At 51.6% G+C, this 19,733-nt stretch overlaps 5 protein-coding genes across 5 annotated transcripts; 4 read left to right on the top strand and 1 right to left on the bottom strand.

The window, feature by feature from the left end:
* Window positions 1-2,641: 2,641 nt before the first annotated feature.
* PFLUO_LOCUS2788 (uncharacterized protein) lies at window positions 2,642-3,828 on the top strand (the record flags this gene model as incomplete). The annotated part of the gene is made up of 5 exons (XM_073779963.1): window positions 2,642-2,728; window positions 2,776-2,928; window positions 3,002-3,183; window positions 3,237-3,652; window positions 3,710-3,828. 5 exons carry the CDS (start codon window positions 2,642-2,644, stop codon window positions 3,826-3,828), a joined length of 957 nt encoding a protein of 318 aa, XP_073636866.1.
* A 303-nt stretch (window positions 3,829-4,131) lies between these two features.
* PFLUO_LOCUS2787 (uncharacterized protein) lies at window positions 4,132-5,724 on the top strand (the record flags this gene model as incomplete). The annotated part of the gene is made up of 6 exons (XM_073779962.1): window positions 4,132-4,362; window positions 4,421-4,898; window positions 4,960-5,305; window positions 5,369-5,412; window positions 5,465-5,590; window positions 5,651-5,724. The coding sequence occupies 6 exons, from the start codon at window positions 4,132-4,134 to the stop codon at window positions 5,722-5,724; spliced, it is 1,299 nt and encodes a 432-aa protein (XP_073636865.1).
* Window positions 5,725-9,312: 3,588 nt separating this feature from the next.
* PFLUO_LOCUS2786 (uncharacterized protein) lies at window positions 9,313-13,354 on the top strand (the record flags this gene model as incomplete). The annotated part of the gene is made up of 2 exons (XM_073779961.1): window positions 9,313-12,397; window positions 12,450-13,354. 2 exons carry the CDS (start codon window positions 9,313-9,315, stop codon window positions 13,352-13,354), a joined length of 3,990 nt encoding a protein of 1,329 aa, XP_073636864.1.
* Window positions 13,355-13,965: 611 nt separating this feature from the next.
* PFLUO_LOCUS2785 (catalase 1) lies at window positions 13,966-16,391 on the top strand (the record flags this gene model as incomplete). Its single annotated transcript, XM_073779960.1, has 3 exons — window positions 13,966-14,199; window positions 14,306-14,618; window positions 14,674-16,391. 3 exons carry the CDS (start codon window positions 13,966-13,968, stop codon window positions 16,389-16,391), a joined length of 2,265 nt encoding a protein of 754 aa, XP_073636863.1.
* Window positions 16,392-18,726: 2,335 nt separating this feature from the next.
* PFLUO_LOCUS2784 (uncharacterized protein) lies at window positions 18,727-19,503 on the bottom strand (the record flags this gene model as incomplete). Its single annotated transcript, XM_073779959.1, has 1 exon — window positions 18,727-19,503. One exon carries the CDS (start codon window positions 19,501-19,503, stop codon window positions 18,727-18,729), a length of 777 nt encoding a protein of 258 aa, XP_073636862.1.
* Between the last annotated feature and the right edge of the window lie 230 nt (window positions 19,504-19,733).

Below are 19,733 nucleotides of genomic sequence, written 5' to 3'. Positions count from 1 at the left end.
ATGCTCTACGCTTTATCGATTCTTTTTCACGGCGAGACTATGATATTAACCGTCTGCTAGAATACGAAGAGTCAAGTGCGGAGAAGAAAAGCCACACTGTACCCGATGCACTACCACAGGTCGCCAGTGCGAATACGAGCGCACAAGCTCCATCATCGACAACCCTCTTTCATTATTACCAAATGCCGTGTGGCGAGAACGCCGGTCCTTTGCCTACTATTTTCAGCAGGCCGCAGCGTCTGTTGGTGGTGGGCTAGATGTCACTTTCTGGGCCGCCATTGTGCCGCAAGTCTGTCGGAGTGAACCTGCCATATGGGATGCTATCATCGCCATTAGTGCACTGTTTGAAAGCCCCGGTCCACGTCTAGATATTGTCTCCAAACGTCGGAGTCATTCTCGCACTCTCAATCAAAATCACCAGGACGCGTTAGTCTGGTACTCGCGCTCGGTGTCTACCATTCGTCAGAAAATTGAGCGAGGTCGTCTAGACATCTTTGTCGGGCTGATCAGTTGTTTACTTTTTATCTGCATCGAGTCCCTTCAAGGAGGTGTGGATGAGGCCTCGCAGCTTTATAGCCAGGGGGTGCGTCTTATCCTCGCTTTCCGCGCCCAGATAGCTGCCGGGATCGTGCCAGCAGCCAACGCCGCCTCGTTAGAGGATGTAATCGTCCCAATCTTCCTTCGCCTAGGATCGATCGCACTCCCTCTTTCGACACTTCAAGTCGGCTCTTTACTAGGAGAAATTGAGGATACGCCGACGCAAGAATTTGACTCCCTCAAGTCCGCTCGAGAAGCCATCGTTCTCATAGCCGCAGAGACCCAAGTCTTTCAAGCTGAATGCGTTGAGTATTTACGAGAACCGGATACCTTTAACAAACTCCAAAGATTGACGCAACAACAATCAGCCCTATCAGCCAGACTGAAGAGGTGGCACTCTGCCTTTATCCACCTAGTGGACTCCCTACGCAGGAGAGAGCTCTTGTCACCACAGCAGATCGGCATGAGCGCCCTGTTCTTCGCTACTTACGAGGCGCTGTTTATAACACTCCAAATCTGCTTGTCCTCAACACAAACCGACACAGACGCATATATACCCAACTTCCGAAACATAGTGGAACAGTCCGAGATCGCTCTTGATGCTACAGCGCGACTAGACGGAACACAACCACCGTACACATTTGAGCTCAGCATCGGTCTTCCACTCTGGCTCACCTGTTTCAGATGCCGCGAACCTAGGATTAGGCGCACGGCATTCGCCTTATTACGACTCTCGCCCCGGGTGCTCGGGTTCTACCCGACCCGATCTGCGGCCACTTTTGGAGAGCAGGTCATGGTGTTAGAAGAAAGATACGGAATGGCAATGAACGCAGGTCAAGCCAGAGCCAGTCGTGCAGTACTAGCATCAACCAGCCCACATAGTGAACGTCAATCCGATAATAAAGGCACGGGTAGCGAGGGTTCGAAATTCGATCTGGGCTCTCTTGTCACCGCTCCGAACGATGAGAAAGTCGCAAGCATATGTTCTATGCCTGCAGGCTTTGAGAATTCAATGTCGACATCGATGTTCATTCCGGAAGAGGCACGCATGGGACCCATTAAGATTTTTCGACCACAAGATGGGCTTCCCGAAGGGACGACAGAGGAAGACCTTGCGAAGTGGAGACCAAGCCGTGATCAACTTTTTTTGCGATTGACATGGAATAAACGGGATTCGACTACCGATACTTGGCGGACAGTCCATGAATACGTCCCCACTACTCTTTAATCTTATGAAACAATGATCAGGGGTGTTTCCAACCCCATTATACTAGAAATCAAGAAGGAGAGAGAGGTGAACATTAAACGGAAAAGGGAGAATGCAAGTCGTGCCAAAGTAAGGCGTGTCACTCCGTCTGACCGACGAGATAGACCGCCCACTTCAAGCGAAATGGCCGAGACGCCTGCTGAACTATATAAGAAAACAATAGTATTCCATCTTCTCTCATGGTCAAGTCAAGCCGATTATCTAGCTTTTTATTCCTTTCTACTGCTTCCTGATGAAACTTCTTTCATTTCCTGCGTTGGTAATAAATGAAAATCAAAACAGAAATATAAGAGGTGTATAAGGATCTTGCCATTGTTTGATCTGATTGCATGAAAGATTCCTTAAGCTCCTGCAGTGAATTACGTTGCTTCAACAATGACCCCATTTCGCGAAGGAGCTGGACTTGCGTTCAGCCAAGACATGTTGAATGTGAGATGCCTAAACTCAAAAGGCACCAAGATGTAGTCATTTCCTGCCCGTCGAGGCGTGCGCGCACTCTCCAACGTCGCACATTTCGCATGCCTTCATCGGGCATGATAAGGCAGAATGTATCGCCGATACTGCAAGCCCAGAAGCCTGACGGTGCTTATTGAGTCAGCTTCCTTAGTCGGGTGTCCACTTGACCTGTTGTTGTTCGGCGGGATTTAATAACTGCTTTGGGAAACGATATACCGCGGCCCGGCTAGATCACACCATGATGGCCACGAGGAAGGTGGCCATTGCATTACGAGATCTCTATGAATTTTATCGATCTTGGGCTAATTATAAAACAACGTGTCTCTGTCATTACCATCGCAAATCATCTATCATCGATCTGAGAACCATAACAACAACATAATGTCTGAGCTCACCCGTACCTTGCCCGCATCCTGGTACTGCAGCGAACCGCTGTACCAGATGGAACGACGAGCAGTGTTTATGAAGGTACTTTCTACTGCCAAATCAATACTGCGTTGACTAAAACTTTGCAGTCCTGGTATCTGCTCGGCCCCGTGACGAGATTCCTAAATGTGGGAGAAAAGGTCGACTATGAGGTTGGTCAACAGCCCATTTATGCAGTCCGCGTATCTGGCGAAAGCAAGATTCCAGTTGCAGAGGAGCTCAAAGTGTTCTCTGCGAAGACGGTGGGTACAATCCGGACCGCGCGCCTTCAGATGGCACTTTGAGAATATTTAACTCATGTGGAACCATATACAGGAGAAGGAGCTGCGCTGCCATGTCACTCCAACAGGTCTTCTTTTCTCCACAATTTCTGATAATGCTCCCACCTTCCATGAGTTCTTTCCTGAACTTGAGGAGCTACTAGGCAAAGTCGACTTCACTCGACTGCCCCATCGGCGCAGTATCAGCTATGAAGGGCGATTCAACTGGAAGACCATGTAAGCGTCATGCCAGCTGCTGCATCTGCAAATACTAACATCTGCTCTACCAGGGTGGATGGATACCAGGAGTGTCTGCACTGCCAATACACTCATCCATCCTTCTCTATCTACTATCCGCCCACATTCTACACTGTGCGCAACAAACACAACTTCTCGCAGCATATCGCCGACCCCGATAAGCCAGATGACGGTCTATTCCTGTATTTCTTCCCCATCTGTACGCTGAACGTCTACGGTGGAGGCATGTCCTCGTTCCGGGTTTGTCCCACTGCAGACCCCCATGTCACACGCATGGAATTTGACTACTACCACCTCGAGTCCGGGGACAAGTTCGAGGACTACTTCAAGTTTGTGCGCCAGGTGGCCATGGAAGACTACGAGCTGTGCGAGAAGGCCCAGGATAACCTCGCCAAAGGAGTCTATCACGAGGGGATCCTAAATCCGGAGAAAGAGAATGGCGTTTCCTGTAGGTTCTTGATTCGGAATTGTTTCCGACGTTTCCGATATTAACAAGCTCTACCAGATTACCAGGGCCGGGTGTTCGACATGGTCTGCGAGCAGCACGAAGCCGACCGGAGAAAGGACACTGAGGCTGCACGGGAGACTGTGGTGGCGCCATCACTGGTGGAGATGGCGGCGTAGAAGATTTTCAGTTAGGTAATGAAAGTTCATCCGAAGAGTCTGGAATTGTAAAGCCTTCATTCTATGTGGAGAATCTGTCAATCAGGTTTAGCCGATGGGCAATCTGTCGTGACCAAGTGGGCACGCGATGTGCAACGCCATGGGAGCTGGAAATTCCAACTGAAACGGGTAATGGAGGGGCATCGCATGTGGGGAGAACTATATAACAGCCATGTAAGCCGAAAGATACGAAGAAAACCAATAATCTATTTGTTCTTCAGTTTTGCTAGAATGGTATCTGGGGAATTAAATGAAGCATTTTCCATGCTCTCGCCAGGCACCCTCCTGGTGGGCTTCATCGCGATTCTCTTCTTGTTCACCCAAGCATGGCCCCGTTTATCGCGCCAAATCCAGGCCCAAGAATCCAGTGCTTTGACGCCTGCAAACTCTGAGCATAGCTCCCAGCTATCCGTTTCTAAGGAGCCCGAGGTCCCAGAAGGATGGTGGTCCGGCCGCGACGCCTTCGAGCTGGAACGACGCGCCATCTTCAGCAAGGTAATCAACTATGGGCCGTAACTATATTTTTCATGATATACTGACTCACATCATTCAGACTTGGATCTACCTCGTCCATCGCTCCCAGCTCACCAAAACTGGAGCTTATCAGTCCTTCAACATCGGGGGCTTCCCCGTCTTCTTAATCCGCGGCAAAGATGACAAGATCCGGGCGTTCCACAATGTTTGCCGCCATCGTGCATACACAATCACCCGCAAGGAATCCGGGGCAACAACCGTACTTGGATGTCGATATCATGGCTGGAGCTACGATACTCGCGGGAACTTGGTCAAAGCACCGCAGTTTGATGACGTGCCTGGCTTTGACAAGTCGCAGAATGGACTCTTTGAGATCCATGCGCATACCACCGAGCACGGCTGGGTCTTTGTTAACCTCGATGCCGGAGAGCCGAGTCCATTCAACAGTTCTACGTCGTTGTCATTGAGCAAGTTTGCAAACGCTGCTGGATTGTCCTCCCGAGACACGTGGGTTACTGGACTGACCTTGCCGGGGACCTTTAATTGGAAACTAGGTCGTGAGTTATACACAGTACACTACACCTTCTAATATATCCAGCTAACAAATCTCCCTCAAAGTGAGTCTTCGTCACAATGAGGCTCTGAAATCTAAATTGGAGGAACGAGCATCTGAGTTATTAGCGCCTTCTATGGTCGCCAGGGCTGCCAGATATATCTCACAAAAGCGCGGCTCGCAAGAGCGCTCACTCTCCCCCGGTACTCTGATTTATTCCTTTGAGAACGGAGGGATATGGCTTGCCTTGACATTCCTTCCGTCATCCGCCACAACCACACAGGTCCGCTATGACTTGTTCAAGTCCTCAGACTGCAATGCAGCAGGATTCTCGAAAGCTCTAGAAGATACAGTGCGGAATCTCATACAGCAGATCGAATCTGAATTTCAGTCCCTCGCTGAGAAACCAGGGTATGTTCATGATTATAGCCTAGCTCCTTCTGCTATGTTCTGACATTACGGATCTTGGCCTAGATCTACAAATCAACTTTCAGGAGAGATCGACTGGAACACTACAGGTATGCCTGAGGAATCCTTAGGTGTCGGCATTCTTTACTAACTGCCGACCAGGTACTTCACGCCTTGTTCTTGATCGGATCCAAGAACACGCAAAGTTGGAGAAGAAGCGAGGATTCCAAATATCCCCTGCAATGCGTCAGCCTAGGGCGAGCTCGCTTTTCCAGAAAGCTGAACAGGGTAAGTCATCTACGTTCTTGAAAATCATTTGTTACATATATTTGCTGACGGATGGCCCAGTGTGCAAGGAGCTGGACTGTATTGGCGGTGCTTCGCAGAACGCAACGCTTCCTTCGGGTAGCCTGGCGTGGTAGATTGAGTCTTGAAAGGGAGAAAGTTGAGAATACTATGCTTTAATTGTGGGTACATCGCTACTGCACTTCGGCGATATATATATCCCGGCAATGCTATTCCCCCTACAAATTTAGACGGATAGACGGCAAATTGTATAAGCTTTGTACACAGCCTCGTAGACAAAAGGGTGGCCTTGAATAATTCAAATTTAGCAAACAATCTAATTTCCCATCGCTAGGCCTCCTATCCCTCAGCCGCACCGTAGCGAACGTAGCTCTCAGCTCTTAATAAGCGCCGCGATCTGATAGGCTGATTATTGCTGCGCAAGGCTTTGACAACCTTTCAAATTAAATTATCACCTTTGGTGGTTCAGCGGAAGACCCAGAGCAGGAAGCAACAGCTACTAGCATCCATAGTCGCAAGAGAGTGAAAGTCAATATGCTTGTCCCTGCGCTGGTCTCCCCGCGCCGGTCTCTCCGTCCCGGTCCTCTTACGAAGTGATCTACGGTAGCACCTGCGCTTGCGGGGTTGCTGAAAATCACGGTTACAGTGCATCACTCTGTGGGAAGATAAGGAAGGAATTCACTCGGAGAACTCAGAGTCCTGCTCGGCACTTCCGTGGTTATCATCTAGTGATGCGGCCGAGCCATCTACATACTCCTATATAGGCTAGCAGCGACCGATCACCAGAAGGTGGGTGATACTAGTTACTTAATCAGAGCATCAAGGTTTATACCATGTTTCAAATGTTTTTTAGACTCAAATCCAATACAATCGCATGCTCAGGATAAATGATGTCAAATTTGTTTCGGAATCGAGATGGCCGTGCCCCAGCGCAGTACCGTTGGGGCGCACCTGTCAACTATGATCGCATTGGATGGGAGGACATCCATGGTGAGGGGCGAGCCGGTACATTTCCGGAGCGACCTTAAATCATTTGGATTCTGGTGTACTGGGTTGGATCGACGCCCGTTGACCAACAAGATCCTACTCCGCCAGACATCTCCATTTAATGGTGGCGGGTTGATGTCATCGCCACGCCTTCGAGAGGAGGAAACATTTCGCCCGTCTTTGCCGAGGGCCAGATTATTACTTTCGATCATCAATTCTTGTAGTTTTTATTGCGTTCTTTGGAAATCAAGTGTGGAACGCTGTGGAAGGTGATTCTCAGTGGGGGGTTTGGCCCTGAAATTGACTAGAAAGGGAAAGCCATGCATCAGACCAACCAATTCGAGCAAGTGTGCTCCTAGCTAGTAAGCAACGAGCTTTCTCCATATTACAATCTTCGCTATCACCTCAGAATGATTCGGAAGGGTCACATCGCATGACTCTCCCGAAGGAGCCGGATCCTCCTGTATCTGACTGCTTGCTCATCCGAGTGGAAAGATAGTGAGATGAGTTACAAAACTAAACCCGCCGCAATAATATCCCAAGCCAAGGATGCCAGTATTTGAGAGTTTATTTATGTATGATTCCAGCGCCGTGGATCAGACTGGAGCATTTAACGCTATTGTCCCCAGTGGGTGCACCATCGCTGAAAAACACTGTACAAGTGCGAGTGTTTCCGCCCCCAGGATTTATGTTTTCGGCCCCCTCGTGTCTGATCATTCACGCGTATGTGGTGGCCAATACCTACTCATGATCCGCACTTTGGCCCCCCTTCCACACTAATGTAGCCCACCAACAAGCTTAAGTGTTGCCGAAAAACGTAGGCGTCTGCAGTCGGGCGCAGCAGGAAGCCAGAATGCCTGGTTTATGGTTTGGCGCGTTTCAGCGCGGTTGCCTCCAAATATCATACATACTGTACCAAGCAGGGGCCACGAGTTTGGATAGTTCATAATTCCACCCCACGTCGCAAGCTTACCAAGCCTTGCACTGGTCTTCATTTGACCAGCCTGGTCGCTTCCGTTTCGGGAATCATTCGTCAGGCCACTCACGGCTTTCTGTCTTCTTTCTTATTCGCTCGGTCGTAAATTTCCATTTCGTCTTCCCATCGTATCTCGACAGAGGCGCTCTGTATGAGTTTCAAATAACTTTTAACGCATTACCTCTTTGTGGCAATAGTCGAACCATTTTCTGGCCCCTGAAAAAATGGGGATGCCAGATTGGGAGAGTGGGTTTGTGGATAATTCGTGTGGGTAGCACAGAAATCCTACTTTGTGCTGGGATGCGAAAGCTACGCGGCGAACTCGGTGTTTCGGCCACGAGGCAAAACAATAATCTAAAACACGCTGCTTTTCGGACTTGCTTATTCAGAAGGCTGAAGGAATGACTCGTTAAGTAATCCAATAATACAGGGGGTCGGGAGGTCGTGTTGTGGACAAGGCTCGCCGCCATTGGTTTGCCCCATCAACCGAAGGATTCTGCGTCGCTGCTTCTGGGAGGAAGAGGGCGTTTCGGCGTTACGCCGACACGGTCGCCCGTTATTGCAGAGGTGAGCAGTTACGAGACGTACTTGACTAGCTGTCCGGCCATGGTTTGCGGGGGTTCCCACTGAGGATATAAGTATGCCCATCTCTCTGGAGGAGTGTTTCATAGTCTAGGAGGATTGGGTTACACGGCAGACCGTCGTGGCAAAAGATAAGCAACCAGTGTAGCAGGAGATGCGATCAGGATGATCTGCGCAGATCAACTGAGAGCGTATTACCCGGCAGGACTGCAACGAAATAACCATAATCGGATCCCCTAAGCACTAAGCAGGCCTGAGGATTCCGTGGGGCGCTGCTACCCCTGTACGGACCCCTGTACGGGGCACACTCAGGAAGACGGTAAGGCAGCCTCGTGGCGCAGTGGGTGCTCTTCCCGTATTTATTTTGGTGCTGTCGGGCCCACTTCCACGCGCGGATCTTTCCCGCTGACAGTTAGTTAAGGCGGGCTCTCTAAATAATTATAGCACTGCATTCTGGCTGTGCCAGTCTGGACAGCACAAAAGCGTGCCAGTAACCTCCACGAGTTAATGTGGCGGCGGCTTATATCCCTGCGAATGGCGAGAGGAGCGTGTGGTTTGCCTGAAGTGGACTCTTGGGGCTAATCCTGTTGCAGCAATAAAAAAAAAACAGTAACTTTTGGCCCCTGTGAATCGGATCGTTGGTTCCCCTGGCCACTCCCCTGCAGCCTTGACGGGGATGGGTGGAGCCACTAAGCGTGCCGAACCAGACTCTGTATAGTACACGAGGTCGAGCAGTTCGCGTCCGATCCAGCACTGACAGATAGCCATGTGTATGTATCGCCGCAGTCACTGGCCCCCAGGAGCCCAGCTGCCCTAAATATTATTCTCGTGTCCTGGATCTTCCTTTTCTTTCCCTTTCCCATCCACTCAACTGTTCTTTCTTTGTTCGTTGCAACCGTCAATTCAAGAGCGTCCTGTGCCCTAAGTGCAACGGCGACTACTACCTCCCCCTCTCTTTGTCCAGAAGGAAGGAAACAAAGAAAGGTCCACTACTCGGGCTCCCCGATTGACACGTAAGTGTGCCTGCCGATTCCTGCTGGCTTTCGGGGAAGATCCCAGTGATCTCCCCAGTGCGTCTGCGAATGGAGACTGACACCCAACTCCAAGCAGCGTAGAATGCTACTCTAAGAGAGGAGTACGGTTACATATTTCCATCATCATGGTTTCTCCTCTTCCTATTCCGCAGATTCGCGCGCGGAAGGATTCGGCTGCAGAGCGCAAGGCCATGCGCCGTCCACCGCCGCTCCGGCTGCAAGACAGCAACCTGAAGAACATGAGGGTGCCCGTCCATCTGGACGAACCTGATATCAGAAGCCTCGAGGTGACACCTATGCCTCGCTCGCACTCTTCACAGCCCGACACAGATGAGAGCGAATCTGATACCGGCGAGATTCCAATCACCCTCGCTCCGAGTCTGACCTTGTCGCCGCCCAAGCCGCTGCGCAATTATAGCCAACTGGACTCGGGCTCTGATTCGGATGACATCGACATCTCCCCCATCACAGCACAACCTCGACCCTCGGTGTCTTCAGAAACGAGACTGGCTCGGTTTTTCCCGGAGCTCACTTCGCATTTCCAGGTCGTCGCACCCTTGGATCGAGACGGGAGCATGAAGAAGCCCGCCACCCCTACGCTGACCGGGAGGAACCTGGAAGAGCGAGCACAGAATTTCTTCAAGCAGTCAATGGACGCCAGCCGGGCCGAAAGAAGGCGCGAGGCCGCCCGGAATCTGACTCTGGACGTGCAAGGGGCATTGGAGCACAAAGCCAACCACTCATCATCCGGGTCAGAAGAGGTCCACGACGATGGCTCATCATGCTACAGCCGGGACAGCAGCTCAGCGACCAGTGTCGACACGGAGTATGAGCACCATGACGATCGAGACCAACTCCGCCCCCTAAAATCCGCCGATGCTTACTCAATCATCTCCCCTGTGGCTGCGGGGGTGTTCGACGATGCTGCTTCACTTCATCCGCGCGCCAACTCGGCCACTGCCATGTATCCGTCTCACGTCCCCATCAACATGGCCTGTCCTCCGCGTCACCACTCGGTCACGACGACCAAGATGACCCTGGACCAACTAAAGAATAAGCCACTGCCCCTGGAGCCCCTGATGGAGACCAGCCCGGCTTTCAATTCCCTATCGCCATCGCAATACTCCGGGTCGCACCACTCACCGTCGACCCGTTCGCCATCCGTCTACCAAAAAAATACCTATCTGTCGCCGGTGTCTCGCCATGCAACCAGCACTCGACACACAAGCCACCGTCAGCATTCCCAACAGAATTCCGCCCCCACTACCCCTCGGACGTCTCGCAGTCAGCGTGAATATCGGCCGAGCAGCAGTCATTCCACTCGCAAGGGCAACAGTGAGTCCAGTCGCAAAGGCAGCGGCCAACAGCGCAATCGCCATGTCCCGACTTTATCTCGGGCGACCGAGGAATTGGAGGATGCCTTGGTCGGTATGTCGCGAGACAAGAACACGTCCCAGCGGACCCTCCTGGTCCTAGATGGGCCGCTCCAGATCAGCCGCAACAACGGTGGCGACCTGATTGCGACGCGACCGGCGCCCCTGCCTCCGCAGTCGGCCAAGGCACACTCTTCGTCGAAGAGGCCCAAGGTCGACCGCAGTTTCTCCTATGAAGCGTCCCGAACGCCCAAGAAGGAGAAGCCCTGCAAGCCGACCAAGCGGGGCTCGGACGAGTTGGGCACTAGCGAGGCCAGCCGGTCGAGCATTGAGAAAGAGAAACTCCGAAAGGACCCACGCCAGGACGATCGATCCAAGAAGGCCGAACCTAAAGACGGTCGGAAAGCCAAAAAACGCGACTCCAAGGACAAGGCCGAGGAGAAGGCGAAAGAAAAGGCCAAGATACAGAAGTCGTTCACGCTGAAGCTGCCGTCGTTCAGTCGAAAACCCAGCCAGTTGCAGGCGGCAGACCTAAGCCGGGCCAGCTTCAGCTCGCGCTCGGAGACCTCGCTCGCCCCACCGGAGGAAGCGGCCGCTGACGCTATGATCGCCCTCCGAGGCCGCCAATTGTCGGCGTCGCACTCCGATCCCAACCTGAACGAAACCGCGAACCAGACTGACCTGCGCACACAACTGCCCCGTCTGCAAATCAACGATCTCGGCTTCAAAAATCCCTTCGACGACTTCAGCCAGCAGCCCAAGGTGATCCCCGGGTCGCATCACAAGCGGACCGACTCGGACCAGGCTGTGGACCCCATTGACTCAGACCACGCCCTGCACCTCGAGACCCCCATGTCTGAACGCGTCTTGTACCTCGAGACCCCCTCCGAGGATGAGAAGATCCCCGTCTCATGCGACAAGATGCGCCAAAGCCATGCCCTAGTTTCAACCTTCCAGGCCAGCAGTGTGCATTTCCCGGAACAGGTTTATGAGCTCGCTGCCTGCCCACCATCGCCCACGGTGGAGGTGTATGAGCTACCAGAGGAACAAGCTCCGATCCACCTAGTCTTTCCAGTGAAGATGCCAGAGACTGCCCTCGTGGCCATCATGCAAAGCATCGACTCGCTCGACGATTTGTTCAATTTTGCGATCGTGAACAAACGGTTCTACAATGTGTTCAAGCAACGCGAGCTGGAAATGATCAAAAACACTCTTTTCAAAATGTCTCCTCCCGCCTGGGAGCTCCGCGAGATGAGCCCTCCTTGGGACACGGAATGGCAGCTCCTGCTGGACTTGGACTCGCAGGTCCCCGAGTACACCCCGAGCCTGTATCTCCGCAAATACGCCCAAGATATCTACACTCTTGCCCAGCTCAAGTCCCTCGTCCTGGAACGCTGCTCCCCATTCCTGCGTCATGATACCGTGCGCGGGCTGGCGGGCGTGGACGTCATTCGCGCCGAGGAGGTGGACGATGCCTTCTGGCGCATCTGGACATTCTGCCGCATTTTTGGCAGCGGCAAGAACCGCGAAACAGACATCATTGGACAGATGGACTGGTTGAAGGGTGGGCAAACCGCCAAGCGCCTCGACTCCGCCTCATCGATGGCAGAGCCGTTCGGGATGAACAACGTTCTCTTCGAGCCGCCTCAGGGCTTCGGTCGCGGAAACATTGGCGGACTATCTCAGAGACAAATGTATGATATGACCGAGATTTGGACGTGTCTCGGCGTTCTGTTGCAGCCTCTCCATGGCAAGTGCATCGAGGCGAGGAAGTTCGGCATTTTTGAAAACATGGATGTCCCGGAGGGGGACACTGTCAAGGAGGAGACGGTACTCGGTAAGGAGAATTTCTCTATCTTTTGAAAATCGTTGCTAATCCGGATTTACAGAGGAATGGACTGCATACCTGACTACTCTCGGCCTGTCTGCCGTCCTAACTCTTGGATCATTGTGTCCCGCTGACACCAACGCTGCCACCTTCAAAAAGGCCGAGTCAATCGGTCTGAACAAGTGGGAAGCGACCGATACCAACACCAGCCGCTCGTCGTTCCTGAAAGAAGCGGTCTCACGCGCCTACGAAAGCAGGGACCGAGGTGCTTCTGTTCAGTCCCCTACCGACCTCGCCGCGAAGAGGACGTCATCGCTCTCGAGCCAGCACTCCAACACGAACCGGGAGAACCGCGAGCGTCAGGCGGCGTTTGCTCTTGAGCTTCGTATTCGCCGCATGCGTGGACAAGATATCCGGCCCGATCACAATCGATCCTTCTCCGACGAACGGCCCATGTCCGTGTACAGTACCGTCCTCAACGATCTTAATGGAACCGCGGACCGAGACGCCCCTCCAGTTCCGCCCGTGCCTGCTCTGGTGGTTGATCGCTTCTCCAACACCTCGCATGCCACGAGCTCTACCCCTGGCCCCCAAACCCCCAACACCCAAACTCCTCCACAGATCCAAACTCCGCCGATGCAAAGCCCTCGGTCAATCCGCTGTCCTACCCCTACTGCTTCATTGGCACCCGCGCCTCTGCGGCCTCAGGTGATGGATCCGGTCGACCGCGCGATCAACATGATCGTCAACGAACTCGGCTTCGCGCAAGAAGACGCCAAGTGGGCTCTGAAGATTACGGACACTGGCGAGGGTATCGATGTCCCGGCCGCCGTGCATATGCTCCAGCGTCAAAAGAAGAAAAGTGACCGCAACAATATTTTCTCCAACCGCAAGCGCAGCAGCCTGCTGCTCACCGATGTCATGAAGCGACAAGGGTCTACAGACTCGGGCTGGCGTTGGGCGTGAGCAGGTCATTTCCATACTTTGCCATTACTCCTAGCGTCTTTTTTTTGTTTATCTCTACTTTCTTTTGCATGCGGAATTGTTTTGTCCGATTCACTACTCCCGCTCACAGCGCTTGCTCGTTTCGTTCACTGAGCTTCCATATACCCCTACTCCATTCTTGTTGTCTGCTTGTACAGTCGTTGCAAATGTCTATACGCCCTGCTCTGCGATAGAGATTTTTTTGACTTTTGTTCCCACTCTCCTTCTGATGCGTCATGTTTGCATTCTTTTGGCGACTTGATGTTATTTTCCTAGGCAAAAAGTGTCGAGCTGGACTTGATTGTATTTTGAATATTTATTGATCAAGCTTGCCGTTATTGCGGTGGTGTGATATGACGGAAAACAAATACGATATTCCCTTCTCCAAATTTCTGTTCTTTGGCTTCGTACATGCCTTGCGGCTACGTAGTTGTAGCTCAAACCTCGTTTCATGTCAGGGTGACGTCCTTTGCGTCGGGTTTACATCCCGGGCCAAGCATTGATAAATGGCAGTCCATTCCCATGCTATCATTGCCAATTCTCTCGAGTTATTTTTCAACCCAATCTCGTACGCATACCGGAGAAGTCCCAACATGGCCTCCGTCATCGTGGGCGGCCTGCACAAGGCCCAAGAAGCCGTTCGACAAGCCACTTCGAAAGAGAAAAAAGTCGTTGATCTCGAGCGAGATACGGCAAATATCCACATTAAGCAGCCCTTGACTACAGACCATGGAGTCCGCGTTGAGAATACTGATCAGTGGTTGCGTGTGGTGGATGATCAACATACGGGACCGTCGTTGTTGGAGGATCAGATTGCTCGCGAGAAGGTGAGTCAACCTTCATCTTTCCTTCCCCCTTTATGTATCTTTTATTCGTTCTACAGCTATATTTCTCCTTTCTTCTTCGATAATCTCAACGTTAATCTCTTTACAGATCACCCGATTCGACCACGAACGCATTCCCGAACGAGTCGTGCACGCCCGCGGCACAGGCGCATTCGGCAATTTCAAGTTAACACAGAGCATAGAGGATCTCACGTATGCCAATGTTTTGACTGACACGTCGAGGAACACCCCCATGTTCGTGCGCTTCTCTACCGTGCAGGGTAGTCGTGGTAGCGCGGACACGGTGCGCGATGTGCGCGGGTTTGCGACGAAATTCTATACCGATGAAGGGATTTGGGATCTGGTGGGGAATAACATTCCTGTGTTTTTCATTCAGGATGCGATCAAGTTCCCAGATTTTGGTTAGTATTCATTTCTCTGTTAGCCGGGGAACCCCTACTTACTTCTATGTAATAGTCCATGCTGTCAAGCCCGAGCCTCACAATGAAGTGCCCCAAGCCCAGACAGCACACAACAACTTCTGGGACTTTGTGTATATGCACCCCGAAGCAACACACATGTTCATGTGGGCCATGTCCGATCGCGCAATCCCGCGATCGTTCCGAATGATGCAGGGATTCGGCGTCAACACATTCATACTAGTCAACAAAGCAGGCAAACGCCATCTTGTCAAGTTTCACTGGATTCCGCATCTGGGCGTACACTCGTTGGTGTGGGATGAAGCTCTCAAACTCGGTGGGCAGGACCCGGATTTCCATCGCAAAGACCTGATGGAAGCAATCAGCAACAAAATGTACCCGACATGGGACTTTGCTATTCAGGTGATCCCAGAGGAAAAGCAGGATGAGTTCGAATTTGACCCGCTGGATGCTACGAAAGTCTGGCCAGAGGATATTATTCCGCTGCGAGTTATCGGAGAGATGGAGTTGAATCGTAATGTGGACGAATTCTTCCCGCAGACGGAGCAAGTCGCCTTTTGTACGAGCCATATCGTGCCGGGCATTGACTTCTCGGATGATCCGTTGCTTCAAGGTCGAAACTTCTCCTACTTTGATACCCAGATTAGTCGGCTGGGGGTCAATTGGGAGGAGTTGCCTATCAACAGACCCGTGTGTCCGGTGCTGAACCACAACCGGGATGGTCAAATGCGACACCGAATCACACAGGGAACGGTGAATTACTGGCCTAATCGATTCGATGCAGCCCCGCCAGCGGCCGGACCGAACGTTTCCCAAAGAGAAGGCGGCGGAGGGTTCCACACGGCGCCGGCGCGAGTGGCCGGGCCGAAGAGACGGGCTGTGAGCGCCAAGTTCGGGGAGCATTTGAACCAAGCTCAGCTGTTCTACAACTCGTTGTCTGAGCATGAGAAGCTACATGTGCGAAAGGCTCTGGGGTTTGAGCTAGACCATTGCGATGACCCCACGGTCTATGAGCGGATCGCTGGCCACCGGCTTGCCGAGATCGACCTGGCCCTGGCACAAGCCGTCGCAGAGATAGTCGGCGCCACGGTCCCGGATAGAGCCGTGCGGGCAAATCCAGGCCGGCGTGCACCACATCTCTCGCAGACGGAGTTCATGCCTCCCAAGCCGACGATCGCTAGCCGGCACATCGCTATCTTGATCGGCGATGGATTCGACCCTGTTTCGCTCAACGGTATGCGGGCTGCTATCAAGGCGTCTGGTGCCTTGCCAGTTATCATCGGGACTAAACGGTCCCGTATCTGCGCCGAGGGCGAATCGCCCTCTCCATCTGCAGTCCGCGCCGGGGTCAGCCCAGACCATCAACTAGACGGCGTGCGCTCAACGCTATTTGACGCAACCTTCATCCCTGGCGGTTCGCACATCAAGTCTCTTTCGCAGAATGGACAGGTGAAGCACTGGATTGCTGAAACATTCGGGCATTTGAAGGCCCTCGGTGCGACAGCAGAGGCAGTCAATCTGGTGAAGGAGAGTCTGGGAGCCGTGTCTGGTCTGAAAGTCGGGTCCGCTGAGCAGCCAGTCGAGTGGTACGGAATTGTCACTGCGGGCGGTCCTCAGAAGCCCGAGAGTTTCAAAGAGACGGTCAATATCGTTCGTGGGGCTAAAGATTTTGCGGGATTGTTTTTTTATCAGATTGCACAACATCGAAACTATCAGCGGGAGCTGGATGGGCTGGCTTCATCGGTCGCTTTTTAGGGTATAGCGCCACTATAGAACTGAATGGGATCCGTGAATGTGGTAGACAGATAAAGCTGAACACTTAAAAAAGATGGCAAATGTAGATAGTGGCTGCCCTTGTTTTCGATAAGCTGGGTATAATTGATGGCTTTCAACGATATACAGGATTGGTTCTGCTGTCCAAATTACACGCTAATTTAGCGCATTTTCTAGCTGGTCGCCATCGGCCACCGCAGGGGATGTAGATGAGGTGACATTTGACCCCGCTCAAGTAAGCAGCAATCCCGCATCGCACGAACATCGTCAAGGTACCAATGTCCCCCAGTGATGATTGCTATGATGAACGGGCAGTACGAAGTGAGTATCTCTGTCGGTTCTTAGTGTCCACTTCTAACTGTTACAGGCCGCTATCCAACTTCTCAATGGCAGACGTGCCAGTGCGCAGACGAGTTTGAAGCAAATGAGAGGTTCGGATGATATGACAAAATGGTTGGAATTACTCGGTTATTCTGTATGGCAAGGCCAGATATCAGAAAGAAGTACAGCTGCTAACACCGTAACAGCAACCCGATCTAGGAACGCTAAACGTCATACATGTAGCCGGCACCAATGGGAAAGGTAGCACCTGCGCATATATCTCGTCCATACTCCAGAGCTTCGGGTGCAGGGTCGGACTCTATACTTCACCACATCTTCTTAGCATACGTGAAAGGATACGTATCAATGGCAAGCCGATAGAGGAAGACGCCTTTGCGAGTGCTTTTTTCGAAATATGGGATAAACTGCCACGTGAGCCTAATGCCGACATGGACATCCCCCGATACCTCCAGCTTTTGACCCTTCTCTCTTTCCATGTCTTTCTCAAAGAAAAGGTTGATGTTGCAGTCTATGAACCACACATGGGTGGCGAGTACGATGCAACGAATGTCATATTATCACCCGTAGTGACAGCGGTGACTCGAATAGCGAAAGACCATGTCAAATTCCTTGGACCCAGTATTAGAGACATCGCTTGGCACAAGGCAGGCATCTTTAAGCCTGGTTGCCCGGCTATCTCATCGCCCCAAGAGCGAATCATTGCTAAGGCTCTCGAGCAACGTGCAAACGAGAAAAATGTGACCCTATCATTTGTTGAGCCTGATTTATCACTGCCAGTGACAGCATTTCAGAAGGAAAACTGCTCACTTGCCAAAGCAGTGGCCCAGAAATGGATATCACTTAGGTTTCCTGACAGATTGACGAACCTGACTGAATGCATCAACTGTGGCATTCAGAGATTTGACTGGCCTGGTCGTTACCAGCAGATAGAAGAAGGAAATCACAGATGGTTCCTTGACGGTGCTCACAATGAATTAGGGCTGGCCACTGCGGTATCATGGTTTGCTGAGATGAGCAAATTACAAAGGTAGGGATAATCACCTATGGGTACCCCCGTGGTAGCATCGTGCTCATTCTGATAGTGTCAACATCTACCCTATAAGGGTAGTAATCTTCAGCAACTTCTCAGATCGTCACGGTGTAGAACTTTTACATATTATCAAGGAGTCCCTCGAAAGGGAAAGACTCGAAATAAAGCATATGATATTGACTACATACAATGAAAGACGGAACGGGCAGACAAGGATCGGTATATATGTCCAAATCCTCATAAGAAAAGTTTGTATAGGGCACTGATCTTGTCCCAGACAGAAATTTAAAGGCCCGATCTTCAGTGGAAAAGGTAGAAGCGTACGCACATGCTTGGGGGGCATACGAACCTAGGACTGTGGTATGGCGTGAATGGACAATTGAAGATGCTCTAGAGCGGACTCGTACAATTGCTCAAACTTCTGAGTCGGCACATGTTTTGATAACAGGAAGCTTGCATTTAGTGAGCGGTGCACTAAGCATTCTTGAGACTAGAAGGAACTGAAGAGAGCTCCATATCACAGCTAGAACTACCTACCCAAGCATTAGAAAAAATTTCTTTGGAAAAATATGTTCCGTTCCCTGCCATGAAGTAGCCGCGTGGTACCTTTGAGAGGAGCTCACCAGCCAGGGATCTCTTCACTACGGAGTGAAAGAGGTTGACCAATGCGACATCAAACCCAGGTTTTATGAATGTTGGATAACTCTCATCAAGTATATAAAGCTCTCTCTTCTCCATTTTGCTAGTATTGAGACTATCTAAAATCAGACTATTACCTCCAAAGTCAAGAACGAGTCTGACTGTTCATGTGAGCTCTGAGTCCATTAAGAGTACATTAGACGACTGACATCAAATAGCAGAATCTATCACCACACTTGCAAGTGAGCTACCTGGCCGGAGTGACTCCTCACAGATAGTGACAAGGATTTAAACAGGCCGAGCTGTCTAGTTAGCATTCGCTGCTAACTCCTTCACTGACCTCTTTCCCTTCTCAATTCCATTCCTTCTCTGAGCTACGTCACACAGCTCAATGTTCCCACATTCACATTCCCCTTCTCTCAGCCACCGGTACGTGATACTCCACCGGCCAGCCCGTGGTCTCACAGTTCCATCGGCAAGAGTATCTGTCTTGCGTTTTCGAATACCATGAGTCCAATGCAGCCTCGCGTCGCCCGTGAACTGCATCATACTCCGGGGGTTTAAATCGACATCAACCGACGTGTCTCCCTTGCGGAACTGCATGATAGTCGGCGCTCCGAGAGACAGCGCATAAAGCTGGTCATAGGGGCCGTGTGCATCCACATGTGGGGGGATGCCAGCACCCGGTGGATAGTACTGCAGACAGACCTGATCTGGTGGACGAGCCTCGGTTGTCGGAATGAGCGACTGGAGCCAGTCTGGAAACTCCCTGTATGGAATTTCTGGGTCTATGTCGAACGTCTTATAGTCGAAGGTGTAGCCGTAGTGGAGTGACAGGCGACCGGAACGATTAGGCCATTCCAGTTCATGGAGGAAGATGGAGATCAGGCGCTGCTCATGTTCGGGTTGGATGAAGTCATTCTGCCAGAGAATGCCGCGAGGCTCGATAGGCAGCTCCTTAAATTTGGCCTGCGCCTCCGTTCCCATGCCCCTGGCTTTGAACGCGGTCACAGATGGTGCTGCTAGGAAAAAAGAGACATTTGGCGAGCGGTGCAAAATTGACGTCGTCCTTGGGCCCACCATGAGTGATTTGATTGGCTGCATATACTTCGAAGTGTATCTTTGCGTTGCAAGTCTCACTTGGGCAAGGGTGAATACAATAGCAAAGAAGCTTGTAGAGAAAAACAAATACGTTGTTGTTGAGGTAAAAACGCTTCCGAGTGAATTCATCATTCGATGTCTATTCTCTCCCGAGACCCTGCTTTGTATCTCAATCCTGGAGTAAACTAAAACTTACACACCAGCCATGAATC

Source organism: Penicillium psychrofluorescens, assembly GCF_964197705.1.
Source record: "Penicillium psychrofluorescens genome assembly, chromosome: 2".
Classification (NCBI taxonomy): domain Eukaryota; kingdom Fungi; phylum Ascomycota; class Eurotiomycetes; order Eurotiales; family Aspergillaceae; genus Penicillium; species Penicillium psychrofluorescens.
This window is presented reverse-complemented; position numbering and strand designations above follow the sequence as displayed.